Source organism: Mus musculus, chromosome 2 (assembly GCF_000001635.26).
Source record: "Mus musculus strain C57BL/6J chromosome 2, GRCm38.p6 C57BL/6J".
In the NCBI taxonomy this organism is placed as follows: domain Eukaryota; kingdom Metazoa; phylum Chordata; class Mammalia; order Rodentia; family Muridae; genus Mus; species Mus musculus.
The window spans coordinates 18,708,647-18,725,324 of record NC_000068.7 but is presented as its reverse complement, the minus strand read 5'-3'; the positions used below and the strand labels follow the sequence as shown (position 1 = coordinate 18,725,324).

The 16,678-nt window shown below is 41.3% G+C and overlaps 1 protein-coding gene across 2 annotated transcripts in view; it reads right to left on the bottom strand.

Annotated features, from left to right (window-relative positions):
- Nucleotides 1-16,678, bottom strand: part of Spag6 (sperm associated antigen 6) — a 55,736-nt gene that overhangs the window by 24,422 nt on the left and 14,636 nt on the right. For both annotated transcript variants that reach the window (XM_006497502.2, NM_001001334.2), the window contains 2 exons: nt 14,692-14,858; nt 9,501-9,684 (listed from right to left, as the gene is read on the bottom strand). In XM_006497502.2, the coding sequence (XP_006497565.1) occupies nt 9,501-9,684; nt 14,692-14,858 (351 nt within the window). The remainder of the gene's footprint in view (nt 1-9,500; nt 9,685-14,691; nt 14,859-16,678) is intronic.

Sequence of the window (16,678 nt, the reverse complement as noted above, 5' to 3'; positions counted from 1 at the left end):
CCTGCTTGAGCCTCAGAGTGCTAGTTAGCATAGCATCCCATTTCACAACACTGCTGGAGATCCACGCTTGGCATATGCCAAGCAAGCCCTCTACTAACTGAATTGTATCTCCATCCCAATTAAAACTTTGAAGAAAGCAATATAGAAAATATATTAAGAACATATTCTTACATTAATAATAATCTGACAGCCCACTCAACCAATTTTTCATAATTAGGTGAAATTTTAATTTAAAAAAACAAGCTTTATTCCCAGAACTTCAGCTCTTCCAAGAAAAATTAATTTAGACTTGGTCTAACCCAGCTGTTTACTTTTTTGTTGTTGTTATCTACTACTGTGTAATAAATCACACCAAACTTAGAAACCTAAAGCATTTAGGGACTCAAACCTTTTACTAGGCTATAGTTGAGGGGTAAGCTTCACCAGATGACTGCTTCAGTCATCTGAAATTTACTTCCAAGTACACTCATGAGTCTTGGGAGGAACTTGCCCTCTCCAGGGCTTTCCAATGGGCCATCTAAGGAGGGTATATCTAAAATGATGACCCAGAACACAGGATCCATTACAAACCCTGAACTCTGTCATACAAAGCTTGAAAGTTACAAAACACCAAGTCTGTTGGGGCAGACCACACAGGATGCACACAGTAGGAAGCAGACACCACTGGGGTGGCTCCTATGGCAACCTGGTCTTCGCCTACACAGCTGAGACTTGCCACATCCAGAGCCAACACTCCCTCCATTTGGCTATAACTTTGAGCTGATTGGTTGATATCTCAGTTTGCAGATAGAAATGGGAAAAGCACAGAGAGGAATTTTCTGTGCATTATGAAAAGGTTTGGTATAATTTTTCTTTTTCCTCCTACTTACAAATGTTACTGTCTTTCCATCCCTCCCATCTCCCATTCCTCTGCTAGAGCTTCATAGTGATCCGTTCAGCTCTAACATACGGATGGAATTATAGTTTAAGGAACAACATAGATACATTTGCTTCCAAGGCAAAATGATTTAGGCTCCTTTAAAAACTCATGAGTCAATCAAGTCATTGATCTGAAGATAATGGGACTTTAGTTAGAAATTACAGTGAGCTGATTTGGACAGAGCAGGTAACACTTACGTGGCCTGACAACATGGTGTGGGAAAGTTAAGAAATGGAAACCAACTTAGACAAAGAAGAATCCTGGCTAATAGCCTGCAGGACAGTAAGCAGGAGATTTAAAGCACCCCCAGCCCCCACCACCACCACCACCACCACCACCACGCCCACTATCTTTAGCCTCTGACTCTGCAGCTGAGACTAGGCAAAGCCAAGCTCCTGCACAGGTCCAGAGTGCCCAAGAGGAAAGGAGCCAGCATGGTAAATTAAGTGAAATGCGATCTTTATAAAATGCATTTTTATATCTACAAGTTTTTTCATGTTATCTGCTTGCATGGTTGGGATTTCACTTAGCCTATAATGTTAAGAACAAAATCATTATTATAGGAAAGGCCAATGTTTCTCATTCAGACTTTATTGGTGTGAATTTTTGCTTCAGCCCAGTGTTAGGTAGAGTCCAGTCTTATAGAAACCCAGGGGGATGGAGAAGACTGTACAAAGTTTACAAGGTTCTGACGGAACTCTCTATGGAACCAGGGCAAGGCGGAAGGCAGATGAAAGACAAACATTAAAACACTAGAGATTAGAAAGATCACACAAGATGCCAGGCGTGGTGGTGCACACCTTTAATCCCAGCATGAAGCAGGCAGAGGTAGGTGGATCTTTGTGAGTTCAAGGCCAGCCTGGTCTACAGAATGAGTTCCAGGACAGCCAGGACTACATAAAAAGACCCTGCTTAAACAAAACTCATACCGGCTCTTAGAAAAGAAGACTAGTTCTGAGTTTCTGCTGAGCCTCCCTGAGTGGCTCCTAAAAGGGCCCTGCCACCCCCATCACCCAACCACACCCTGGCTGCTACACCATCTAGTTTTAATTCTAGAGGTGGAGCTAACCCAACAATTTTTAAATATATATGGTTTTTAATTGCGTGTCTGTGTAACAGGTATCTGTGTGGATACGTGCACATAAGTGCCCATGAAGATCAAAGGAGCTGGAGTTGCAACAGGTGAAAGCCCCCAACACTGGTGTTGGGAGCTAAACTCAGGTCCTCTGGAAGTAGCCACTCGTAACCAAGCCTCCAAATCCTCACCAAACATTTTTAATGTTCCCCTGAAATCATGCTGGGTATATATTGCTATGGTTTCCTCCATCAGGCCCTATGGTAGACATTTGTTTTTGCTTAGCTTGGTTGTTATTTTAACATGCATTACAATGATTATATTCTGATCACATTTATATACTTTATGTGTGGATGCACTTTTACGTATATGTATGTATGCATGTGTGTGGAGGTCAGAGATGGACGTCAACTGTTTTCACTTTATTTATTGAGACAGGATACCCTGCTGAACCTGACCATGTCGACTATCTTGGCTGGCCGATTACTTTGGGGATTGCTTGCTTAGCTGTGTACCTGTGCCTTCTATTTAAGCACAAACTTCCTGCTAAGGCTTCTAAAATGGTGCTGGAGAGGGGTCCTAGGATCTCTTGTTCTCCCTCCCAGTGTGACTACACTGAATAAATCTCCTTTCTCTGCTTTCACTATTACTTATTTGCTTAATTGGCCTCCTGAGGATGGGTGGTCGAGCCTAGCTTGTTAGGGCTGCAAGGGCCCAGGCTCTCACCCTAACAACTTTAGAAACACTGTTTGAGTAAATTGCTTTGATGTAATTAACTTATTCTGCACTTTGAAAGCAAGCTGGGCCATTCATCTAAAAGTGCATATGAAAACAAAAGGCCCCCCAAATATGCCAACTAACATTTCCTGAAAAAATGGCATTAAGCTCTATGGTGAGACTAGGTGCTATGCATATCTTACAGCAGAGCACAATTCTGACGCTGGCGGTCCTAAGCATTCAATAGCCAACTTAGGCTGTGAAATGCCCAATTGGAGTACTTTCAGATTTCAAATGCATTATGCCTAATGGAATCCAAGAAATTCAGCTGCAAATTAAAATGCCCCCCCCCATATTTAAAAGGTGTTATGTGAATTGGAAAATAAATGAAGTTCAAGAAGCAGGGTGGCCCAGACTCTGTGGAACATCATGGCTTTGTGATCAAGCACTCCAGACTCAATTTTCTTTATCCACCCCACACACAGGGATGTTTCTCCCACAAATACTAACATTAAATCAAAAGTTGAATCCTAGACTATGAGAATTTGGGGTACTATCAAGGAATGGGGTCAGAGGGCTCTTCCTTCTCCTGTGTCTCATGTCACTGCCTTCTGTATTTCAATTCCCAAAGTCTGATGGGTGCTCACCTGAATGGTCCTTAAGAAGAAAATGACATGGGTTCTAGTGACCTTTGCTTTTGATATTGTACCACATTCCTTATATTTCACTATCCTAGTATATATTATGTGATGTATTATATGTGATTGTTTTGTTTTGAGACAGTCTTATGTATTCCAGGCTGGCCTTCAACACAGTGTATGGCGAAACATGACCTAGAACTTCTGATTCTCCTGGTTTTTACCTTCTCAGTGCTGAAGTTACATTACATGCATGTAATATCACTCCCATGTTATGTGGTAAGGAGAACCACACATATGTAGTGAGAATTCTGGTTTCTTTAAAAAACACAGGAATAGGGTTGTGCTTATTTTAATCCCAGGCGTAGGGGTGTAGGGCTGCTGTCAGACAGTTCACAGCAGCTGACTACGATTTGCCTCATGCTCTAGCAGGGATGTAATTTTGCTAGCTAAAGATAGTTTCTGTGATTGCATGACATTTGGAGACATTTTAAAGGGTATATAAACACTAGGGCAGGGTGGGTGGTTGTTGGTTGTTAGTTGTTGTTGCTTGTTGTTGGCTGAGGTTTGTTAAGTAATCATGCGCAGAGAAGCAAGAAGAAGAAAGTAGATACTCTGACTGCCAAGATCAAACTTGCCCCAAGGAACTTCATGGCCCTGATCAGCAGAAAGTAGACTAATGATAATATCACTCCCTTTCTGACCCCTGGCTTTATTCAGGGATCTCTTTCCTTTACCCTTTATCCTTTTTCTCTCCTATCTAGCATTAGGGGATGAAAAATGTACAAGAAAGAAGAACACATAAAGTAGCAAAAGTCCAGCTACACACATAGCCAACATTGTACTAACTGAGCTACATCCCAGCCCTCATCCCTGACCCTCGTGCATACTTTTTAATACAGTAGTGTAGTTCTGTACATTCCTGTCTGTCTTAGTCAGGGTTTCTATTCCTGCACAAACATCATGACCAAGAAGCAAGTTGGGGAGGAAAGGATTTATTCGGCTTACACTTCCGTAATGCTGTTCATCACCAAAGGAAGTCAGGACTGGAACTCAAGCAGGTCAGGAAGCAGGAGCTGATGCAAAAGCCATGGAGGGATGTTCTTTACTGGCTTGCCTCCTCTGGCTTGCCTGCTCTCTTAAAGAACCAAGACTACCAACCCAGAGATGGTCCCACCCACAAGGGGCCTCTCCCCCTTGATCGCTAATTGAGGAAATGCCCCACAGCTGGATCTCATGGAGGCATTTCCCCAACTGAAGCTCCTTTCTCTGTGATAACTCCAGCTGTGTTAAGTTGACACAAAACTAGCCAGTACACTGTCCAATGTTAGCACCATTGTCTGCATGGCCTTTATGCCTGTTTGAAGCAGTTATTTTTTTCCCTCAGGGCTGAGATCTTAGTCAATTTATTTTATTCTGTCCATTAAGACAATTACAATGATATGAGAATAAAGTTTCTTTAAGGCAAAGGAAACAATCAGTAGAGAAAACAGATACCAGCCACACTTTACTCAAGGAGCTGATCTCTAGAACTTACAAAGGATTACAGCAATCAACTACCAAGCAAACAGAACTGCCAATCAACAAATGGATACATGAACTAATATTTTTAAAGAGACAAAATGGTCAATAGCTATTATTAAAAGTATCTCTAGTTGTCAGAGAAATACAAATTTAAAGAACTTTGATATTCCATCCAGAAAGGCTATTGCCAGGAAATCTGATAACCAATATCAAAGATGATGTAGAGGGAAAGAAACTCTTATTTACTATTGGTTGTGCTGCAAATTAATATAGTCACTGAAGAAATCAGTTTGAAGATTTCTCAAAAAATTAAAAAGAGAGCTACCATATGACTCAGCTATTTAATTCCTGGGCATGTGCCCAAGAACACATACCCTACCAGAAGGATATTTATACCCCCATATATGGCCACTTTACTTTCTATAGCAAGGGATTGGAATATATGATGGAATAGTACTTAGCTCTAGAGAAAAATTACTTTTAAAAAATTGCAGGAAAATAGACTTTTATAATATTAAGTGAGGTCAGATAATCTCAGAAATTTAAAAAAAAATCGTACTCCCTCATATATGGGACCCAGGTATGTATGTAGATAAATGTACACCTGGTGCCACATAACATGTAGAAAGGGGGGGGGGAGGCTAAACATGCGACAAGGAAGAGCTTATGTGTGCACTGGATGGGAGTTACAGGAGAGGATACAAAGCTAATTACTTTCTAATTCTATTTCATCACAGATTTGTTTGCAGTGGTAGGTACATGCAGAAGATGTATTCAGTACTCAACGTGTAAATTTAATGTGAAATTCCATGGCTTCCATTCCAAATGTTTGTTCTAACTGTACCAAAGTCCAAAAGTAGTATAGACTTGGCCTGGTTAATTCTGACGAATGATGCTTTTCTTTTTTTAGAAGATAATGTTTGTAAATACTGTTTATGATTAAAATATTTTTAAAGATATGGAAATGCACACTGCAGTCCCCCCAAATTTTTCATAAGTTCCAAGATGAGAATGTCACTAAGCAAGCCATATAGCCACTGTCACAGGCTGAGTGACTAGGAACGTCATAGGCCTGGTGACTCAAGTCGCCAAGGTTAAGTCATTACACTTCGTTGCTCTACACTCTAAATTCTTTTTGTAATAAAAAAAAATCAGATTGTATTTACTGAATGCTTAGTAACAACAACAGGAAAATCCCAGTGAACTTCTTACCTATGTGAACACTGATGAGCAGCAAAATAACTGCCCTGGGAAACACAGTTCTAAGTAGAATAATATCATGAGGAGCTTGAACAATACGAGGATAGTATCCTAGACATCCTCTTCCTTACACAGAGGCGGGGCTGAGAAGCTATTGGTTGTCCATGAGTCCCATCGGAAGCTGCAGGTGACCAGCAGTGCCATCACACCTTTCTCAGCTGGACTCTGGCCCAGAATCATGCATGAGTTGTAGAATATCTGATCAAATGTCCTCATCTTTGTTAGACTAAGTCAACCAAAGCTTACCACATAGATAGCCTGATTTTTAACTAAAGCATTCAACATTTAAAACTTATTTTTGAGCCTAGCTATAGAGAGGTTTCCCTCAAAATATCAAGTCATTTCTGGCCTTTGCCTCAGTCCGCACGTCTGGTTAGGTTAGGTCACCTGAGGCCCTGAGGCTGCAACCTGGAGTGCTCATGAGGCATCTCTGTGCCTGCTTGAACCATTGCCCAGGGCCTACAGTCCTACTGCCCTTTCTTCCTAATCCTTCATGCCTCTGCTCAGGAACTTTGGTCTCCAAAAGCAAATGAGGCCCTGAAGATTGCGTTAGCTAACCTGTTTGTGACTGACCAGTTAGCAGAGTGGGAAAGACTAACAAGGAAAGAAGGAAGAAGAAACCATGGGGGGTGGGGGGGCAGAAAAAAGCCGACCTCAGACTTCCAACCTTCCTATTGCCCTTAAATAAGGTAAAACTCCCCTGGCATTTCACCTGAGGTCTAAAACATTTTAAAACCCTCTCCTGCCTTAGCATAAATGTCAAGAAGAGAATGATGAATGGGTGTTCCCAAGTGATCTCAGTATGTTCCACTTTTAGGAAAACACTGAGAAACAGACCAGTTATTTGAGGGCAAATATTCCACTGTCTGAGATTTGGTTGTGACGGGTGATTTCTGTGGGACTAGACAGCAGTTCCCTTTACTTCTGAGAATTCAGTAGATCTCTTTGGGGAGCTTCTAGACCTGAGACCTCTACAGTGAAATATTATATTACAGTGGGAATTCCACATAGGATCCAAGTCATTGAAAGATAGTGGAGTGTGATCCCTCAAGCCAGGTCCTACCTATGAACCATGGTAACATCTCTCAGACTGGGCAATCAAGGGAGATGGACAGGACATCCCTGACACCTCCCCACCAATGTGTGTGTGTGGTCGTTCCACAGAGCTCTGTGAACTACTCAGAGAGACTCAGCATAGCGTGGAACATGTCCCCTGACTCATCAGAACCTACTTAACCTAATTATGAAGTTTTCATCTTCTGACCCAAAACACTGAGTTCTCTCGACACATTATATGACAAATTAACAACTTCTAAACTCCAGATACAATGGGATGGAAATACAAACTTTTCTAAATATAAGAGTTTGCTTTCTCAGCTTAGTTTCCTGCTGTTCTATTTCTATCCATATGTCCCCATTAAGAACCAAACATAACACAGAGAGTCTCTGCCTGCTTCTGTGGGTTTCCTTCAGCATCATCAGGAAGTGGTCAGTCCAGTTGTGTGGTACCTAGGCTAACATGGACTTGGGAGTACACAGATTTGGATTCTCATACCTCCCTTCACATCACCCCAGGCCTCTTCTCTAAGTCAGCTTCTCTCAAGTAGAGAAAGAAGCAGCTAAGGGCAGCTATAGTCTAAAGGAGACAATATATCACAGTGACTCCACGCAGAGAAGCTGCTGTTCTTTGTAACACTGGAAAGCCAAAAGGCATCTTTAATTCTACCAGCTTAGTAATGCAACATGCGTCTCATAGTCTACAACCATAGGAAGGCTCACTTTACAGTATTGGAACTGTATTATACAACTTTCTCCGTTTTAGTATTTTTTTATCTTTTTAAAATTTAATGTAATTTTTTTTTTTACTTACTCACTTTACATCCTTCTCACTGCCACCGTTTATTATACTTACTTTTCTGCATTACCTTGTAGGGACCATAACAACTTTTTGCTTTGTGGCATGAGATTTTATTAAGCGGATTACTATAATTTAGCCACTCAAGTTTTGTCAAATATTTAAGGCAGTTTGAAACTATAAACAATGTCATAATAACACTTCCACAGATACAGGGTTTTTTTCCTTCCTTAATACTCTTTCCTCAGGACCAGCTTCCCAAGGAGGTGTTTGGGGTAAGCCTCTCCTGGGACTGCTACTAATTTTGACAAACTGGTTTCCATTACTTTATGTAATTTGGACTTCCTACCCCAATGTAATAAATTTCATTTCATTTCTTTTTTTTTAACTTTTTTAAAGATGCAATCCTACTATGCAGTACAGGCTGGCCTCAGTAGCTGGGCCTATGGGCATATAGCACCACACTTGGCTAAAGTCATGAGTGTTATGGTGTTCCTTCCGATAGTTAATACTATCTATGGACATCTTGCATTCAGCAGGTACATGCCAAGTACTGACAAGAGCTCTGTTTGTGATTTTACCACCCTTATTACAAACCTCAGGACTGTCAGCTACCCTCTGTTCAGATGAGGATGTGGCTGAGGTCACAGCAGCTGAGCACAGTGCCTGTCCTGGAAATCAGATCCTACCATGTGGCTGTCCTGCCCTGCTCAGCATGCAGGATGCCAGTTCCTAGCAAAGCTGATCATTTTCATAAGCCATTTAGCACTTATTCTTTAGCATCCACAGAGAGATGGAGTGGGTCCATCCCTCACCCACCACCCACCCCCCTGCGCCATATCATTTCTCGATCTTGTGTCTGTACAGTCTTCGCTCAGGAGAGCCCCGTCTTGTCTTGTTGACCACACCAGGATTTCAGTTTTGAGAAAAGTGTTGCCCTTATTTTCTTCCTCCTCCTTCCTGCTAACACAGGGTAATAAAACATTTTCTACAACTGTATATTATCTTACCGCACCATTCATCCATGTGATCTGGCTCCTTGATTGGCTTGAAATGTCCTGTCGTGAATGACAAGGAGCTCAGAGCATGAGAAACCAGTAATAGTCTTCTGACAAGTTAGTAAGAATATATTTACCTGGTCGGCTGAACTTTCTTCATCTGACTTAGTTGTTTTGGTTTTGTGACAGTGTCTGGCTGTGTAACTCAGGCTTGCAGAGCTCACTTTAAGCTTTCTGAGTCTGCTTCTTGAATACTGGGATTATAGGCATGTACCTTTGCTACTGGATGCCAATCCCACTCTACCATACCACCGTCTCCTTCAGATTCCCTTCTGCTAGAACTCAAATGTAGAAGTGTTTTGTAATTATGTGATCCAAATCAGTGTGGCTATCCTTCAAGACAGCTCTCCCATAATGTCCAGCAACTTTTAAAACTCCATCAATGGATAATAAACAAAACTGTTCTTATCTAGTAAAGTTAAACTTGAGTCTATCTTCAAGCACACCCCAGTACCTGCATTATGCCTTGCAATATATGCAAGTGCCCAGGCTGCAGCCTCCTTGACTCCAGGGTCAAAATCTTCCAAGCAGATCACCAGTGAGTCCAGGGCACCACAGTCAACTGTGGCCTGCGCCAGCTGAGGAGAGTGTTTACCAACCGCTCGCAGCACAAACGCAGCTGCCTTCTTGTAGACACACTACAGGGAAAAAGAGACCAAACCTAGAATCTAAAATAGCCTGAAAGTGACACAAAACTGGCATTGAAGGAAAGCACAACCGCCTCGGAACGCAGACGGTGGGAACTGCCTGGGATATGTTGAGTCTTTATCGCTCCCATTGCCGCTGGTTAGTAACTAACCTAGAAGCAAGGTCAGTTTCAAACTGTGCTGAAAATGCTTTACTTTTAAGCATGTATTTGGAAATTATATAAAATCAGATATAAACATGGGACTTTCTGCAAATTCATATAATAATTGGATTCTCTACATCTGCTTGATACTAAAAGGTACTGTTTGACTCAGGGGAACTCTGGAATGTTAGCCTATTAACCAACTCTGTTGACTGACCACCTCTTTTCTGTTATTTCCCCTCAGCCTCTCAGTATGGCAGACTTTCCTGACCTCAGTGAACTACACTGAATAGCAGCTATGCTCTGATATATACCTAAAAATCATATTAAGGTAAAACATTCACACCATTTCTCAACTTCTCCTGGTTAAAAAAAAAAAAAAAAGGATATGTTATGCTATGTTATTTTTCTATTCTAGAAAAGGCTTTTGAAAAGATAAAAACAAGTCACCTATTGTGTGACTTGTGAATGCTGTTCCTATATACAGTATGCCCAAGATATAAATGTCATTTGGTTAAAGAATAAAAAATGAAAGTGAAATACAGGAGTAGCATGTTTCTTTCTTCATGGTGCTCAACAAATACACAGGAAATATTTAGCTACAACACAGTTGTTATATGACTATTATAATATAGAGATGATCTCATAGTTCTTGGCTAGTTTCGTTGCTTGTTTAAGATAAGGTCTCACTGTGTGTACTGGGCTAACCCTGACTGTATCACATGGTCCATGCTGGTCTTGAACTCACAGAGCTCTGCCTGCCTCTATATATTGATTGCTGACATTAAAGGCATAGACCACCACATTCAGCTGATCCCACGGTCCTCATTAATAAAACCCAATGAGTCTCCTACTTGATAGTATCAGTTTTGATTTCTTTATATTAACTACTGTCTAAGTTACTTTTCTACCGCTGTGAGGAGATACCATATCCAAGGCAGCAGGTGGCAGGCATGGACTCAGTTACTCAGGAGCAGTAACTGAGAGCTTAAATCTGATCCACAACCAAGAGGCAGAGAAAACAGTAACTGGAAATGGCTAGCATGGTGTCTTAGTTAGGGTTTTACTGATGTGAACAGACATCATGATCAAGGCAACTTTTTTTGTTTTTTTGTTTTTGTTTTTGTTTTTGTTTTTCGAGACAGGGTTTCTCTGTGTATCCCTGGCTGTCCTGGAACTCACTCTGTAGTCCAGGCTGGCCTCGAACTCAGAAATCCACCTGCCTCTGCCTCCCAAGTGCTGGGATTAAAGGTGTGTGGCACCACTGCAAGGCAACTTTAATAAGAACAACATTTCATTGGGGCTGGTTTGCAGGTTCAGAGGTTCAGTCCATTATCATCAACACAGGAACATGGCACCATCCAGGCAGGAATGGTGCAGGAAGAAATGAGACTTCTACATCTTCATTTGAAGGCTGCTAACAGAAACTGCCTTCCAGGCAGCTAGGATGAGGATCTTAAAGCCCACACCCACAGTGACACACCCACTCCAACAGGGCTACAACTTCTAATTGTGCTACTTCCTGGGCTGACCATAGACAAGTCATCACACAGGGGCTTTTGAAACCCCAAAGCTCACCTCCAGTGACACACCTCCTCAACAAGACCACATCTCCCAATTCTTCTCAAACAGTTTCACCAACTGGGATCAAGCGCTCACATAGATGAGCCTATCATGGCCATTATCATTTAAACCACCATACTAGGAAGGACCAGCCAACTCCAGCACCTTCTCTGAAAGGTTTCTAGTCACTTAGACTAAAAACACAAACAATAAAAATTATAAGAGACAGTAAACACACTAAGTGTATTTTAACATGCTATATCTTAAAAAGGACACATGTCAATGTAAAGAATATAGTAAAGAATGCTAGAATATAATGTAAAGAATGCTTGAATATAGTGTAAAGAATGCTAGAATATAATGTAAAGAATGCTAGTACAGATCGGGTGCTTTAATGTGACATATTTCCTTTACTTTATTAAATCATATCAAGGACCCGAACTCTAATTTATTATCAAAATTAAGGTAGAGTATATGCATAAATTTTCTGCAATCTATTTTTTAATAAGGGTCCAACCTCTACTCTAGCACACCACCCAGCAAAGGCAGTGAAAGAGAAAAGCTGTTAGACTACGGGGGAAGTGGACCTGTTCACCAATAGTTCTTTGGAGGCAAGCTCAGCCTTCTTTGGCAGCAGTTCAGTCCTCTAGCAAACACCAAATATGACTCAACAGCCACAGACCAGTCCTCTAGGCTGACAGACACCAGGCACAAACCAGCAGCTCCAGTCCAGTCTTCTCAGCAGGGGAACACCAGGCAGCTGTAGTTCGTTCCTGAATAACTTTACCAGGCTCACTAAACCAGCCAGAGGTGAGGCAAGCTGTCACAGAAACCTGGCTAGCAGCTCTTGGGCAAGTTTCTCTTAATGGTGGTATTACCACAAGTTAAGCTCAACAATGTTATGTAAGATGAACCAATATATGTCTGTCGTTACCAAAGAACAGCAAGGTGGAGCAAAACAAACCAATGCTCAGTGCTCGTCTCCCACTGTCTGTGGGGTCAGATTTATACTCCTTTATCGCAGGTCCTTTCTTGTGTTTGCTATATGAAAACATCCTTTCACCTGGGTCTGCTTCAGGGAAAAGTTCTTTCCCATGTCTCCTTTCACCTGTGTGCTCCAGCAAAGCATCATTTACATAACTAACTTTCCAAAGAAACTAAAAGTTTCCACTTCAGTAGAGCTTTAAAATAACTTTCTAAAGACTACTTTATTATAATCATTAAAAATAATGGCACATTTCTTGTCATTACCTTAAACTAATTTGACTTTTTATTCTGTAGAATCATCAAATTTATAATGTAAAGTTATTAATAGCTGTTAACTGCCAGCACCTATAATTCACACTTTCTGATCACATTCTCCTTCCTAGTGCTAATGTTTCATGTTCTAATTCCTATAGCCAAAGAACTGAACACAAAATGTAAGGTCACAGGGCTTCTTCATTTACAAAGAGGGCATAGGTTACAGCCACAGTAAGGCCAAAGAGCCTCATGGGTAATCCTTGCATCCTTGTGTTCTGTGTAGTCAAGCCCCCACTCCACCTTCCTTCTGTGTCTAGTGTTTATAATTAGTACACAGTCATACTTAGAAAACTATCAAGATTTTCCACATGGGATACAAAAGCATAGAGCCTGCTCTCCAAGGAAAGGCCGAATGGTCCAGAGGATGAAAGCCTGGTAGCACGTATGAAGCAGGAACTCCCACAGAAAAATGAAATTTCTGTAATTCCTTGGAAAAGCATTAAAAAACTAAACCTATCAAATGAGACAGATTTTTGCACAATTAAGATGTTTTTAGTCCGGTGAAATAAATGCATCATAAAATCCCCACATTCATTGTAATGCAATTCCCAGGGTTGTGCAGGTGTCACTGCTAAATCCCCATGTTCACTGATGATTTAAGGCTCATCCACATGGCATTTATCAGGACTCAGGTCCTTTCTGTGACAGAGTAACAGTCCATTGTGTGGGATGCATGTTGTTTTCTTATCGTTGATCTGTTGGTAGACTTGGTTTGTTCTCTCACCCCATGCTGTGTGCCACGCTGCTCTGAACATTTGTTTATGACTTTTTTGAGTGTCATGCTTAGTTCTTTCAGATGCTAGAACTGCTCACAAACACACCTGCTGGATGCACACCTGCTGGATTACTCCTCACGGCTCTTGTGCTGTTCTCCATCCCCTCTGGCAGTTGCTGAGAGTCCCTGCTTCTTTACATCATCACCTCCTTAAGGATGTTTATTATGCTCAAGGTCCTGGGAAGTGTGCAGAGACATCACTCCACGCCTTTGATTTGCACCTCTTACCGATGCTGCCAAGTTTCTCTTGTGTTTTTCACCATTTGGAGATGTTCTTTTAGGGAGTATCTATTCAAGTTCTTTGCCATTCTTCAGTTTTTATTTATCTTTTTATTATATAAGTAGAAATCTAGTCTTAAGGAAGGTGCATGCCTGAATTAGGATTTGCTAAGAGGGGGATGGGCAATCTAAAACCCTACTTACAGACACCAAATAGCTCATTAGAAACATCTAACACCAAAGATCCCCCCTCCCGTGTGTGTGTGTGTGTGTGTGTGTGTGTGTGTGTGTAGATTAGAGACCAACTTCAGAGGTCATCCTCAGGAAAGCCTTCTGCTTGAGACACTGTCTTTCTTTGGCCTAGATCATCAATTATGGTAGACCAGCTGACCAGTGAACCCCAGAGGCCCTTGTGTTCCTGACTTGCATCCTGGTGCTGAGATGAGAAGTATATACCACTATGCCTGCCATTTTTACCTGGATTTTAGGAACTGAACACAGGTTCTGGTGTTTATGGGGCAAGCACTGTAAGGACTATCTCCCTAAACAGCCTTCCCATGGAGAGTTCTTTAAGAAGAGCTAGAATGCTTGTTTACTTAGAAACATGCTTGATCAAACTTTCACTTTACCACAGGCTCTTTCCCCAGGTTGGCTCTTAGTCTGTCACCTGCATGTGAGGGCTGCTGAAGCAGCTATGTTTTCATCAGGGTGTTGTCCTCTTCCCTGAGGTAGATCTAGAGCTTTGAAGTGTAAAGAAACACTGTCTGTGTGTCTATCCCCTGAACTTTTTGCATGGTCCACTTAAATTAGCAGTAATAATAATTAAAAAATGCCTTTAAGTCCCAAAGCAAAATTCCCTAAAGATATTCTCATGTACATATAGGGATTCAAGGTTCTACTAGCATTCTGGGATTCTAATGCCTTCCACTTAACAATTGTGCCAAAGGCATCAATTTGTAAAATCTCAGACAAAAAAAGTTTTTGAAAAAGTCTTACATTCTGCTCTGCCAATGAATACACAAGCTGTGGAAGAATGTCACCCTTCACGACTGCTTCTGCTAAGTCATCGTTGTAGTTGGCCAGCCTCCCCAGAGCCAAGGCAGCAGTCTGCTGAATGGTTGGGACCACGTCCAGAAGAAGAGGCCTCAGCAAAGACATTATACCTGAGTTAAAGGATAAGAAACAGAACTCAGCCAAATTTTACTTTAAAAAGCAAAACATGTGATTCTGCACATATTCAGTCAGAAAATGAGATTTAAAAATAAACAAAAAAATTAGTAAAACAAGTAAATAGAACAACTGAGAGTTAGGCATAGTGATACATGCCTGTAATGCCCTGCTTTCAGGGGCTGAGGCAGAGGAATCATGAGTTCAAATCTCTTGTCCTCTCTCGCTCTCTCTCTCTCTCTCTCTCGCTCTCTCTCTCTCACTCTCTCTTAAACACACACACACACACACACACACACACACACACACACACCAAGTACCCACTGAAAACTGACATCTGATGGTCAAGACACAAAAATCACGCAAGCCGCCAAAATTACTAACACATGCAGAGGGAAGATCCAGCTCTGGAGCTGGGTGAGAACTCACAATTTACTCATCAGGTAAGCACCTATGATGTCATCAAGAGGGATGCAAAGAAAGGTTAGAGTTTCTGGGGTAAAACCCAGCCCCCAGCCCTGCCACCTTTGCCAGTCCTGTCTCTCAAAGACCATCCCAGATCCTTTGTTTTATCTGGTCTTTTTTACATTTTCTTACAGAAAAATTTTCAGGTTCTCTCTCACACTTGAGGGAGCTAGGAGAGTGAGTCACTAGGCATGCGTATCTCTATAATGCTTTCTAATTTTGGTTCTTTTAAAAAATAGAAATATGATAAGAATATGTTTTTGCTTTAATTCCAGGGCTAGGAGACTGCTTCAGACTGTCGACAGCAACTGACTATGATTTGTCTTGTGCTGTAGCAGAGGCAGGATTTTTGACAGCTGCAGATATGTTCTGCAATTGTGTGACATTTTGAATTCTGAGGATTTTTCAGAGGGTATATAAATGCTATGGGGTGGGTGGGTTGTTGGTTGGATGCTGTTGGTTCCAGTTTGTTACGTAATGGAGCACAAAAAAGAAAGGAAGAAGCGAAGGAGGAGGAGGAGGAGGAAGAGGAGGAAGAAATAATTAGATACCTTGTTGCAAAGAACAAACTTACTCCAAAAAACTTGATGCCCCTAATCAGCAGGAATTAGTCTAACAATAATGTCTCCCCCTTCCCCCTTTACCTGTTTTTCTCTCCTATCTAGTGTTAGGAGGTTGAAAGGAAGAAAGGAAGTGGGAAAAAGTAGGAGAAAAAAACCCCACAATGTAGTAATAACCAGCTTCATGGATCTTTAAACAAATCCTTGTTCTCTCTCATATTTGTGCCAGGGTTGAATACACACTGGCCATATGGCCGTCATCACCATCATAGTAAGTCATGTATATGGACTGGGAATTTCACGCAAATGCATTGCTCTAGGAGCCTTGTGCCATATTAATTCACTTAACTCTCATGACAAACCTAAGAACTAGGCCCTCTCTTTCACAAATCAAGGAATTGAAGACGAGAAGGACTACATCAATCATTCACAATTAAGAACTGATGGAATGAGATTAGAATCAGACATTATCTGTTGATAATTAGTGAACAAATGTGTGTTGAGAACTGAGGAGGAGGCCAGGGAAGGGAACCCAGTAGTAACTACATTACAGTTATCTCACAAGATATTAAATTCCTTGTGCCAGTCCTATCTTCCATGTGCTGCTTCTGCATTCGTAAAGTCACCACTTTAAGTCTAACATTACAAGAAACAATGACAGCATTCAAACTGGAACAAAGTGCCCTTGGCTTTCCAAATGTTATTTAATGTACATATATATTAAACTTGACACCCTTACACCCACTCCTCAAAAATATGTCCTGGTAAGGACCAATGAGTCAGCAGACAAA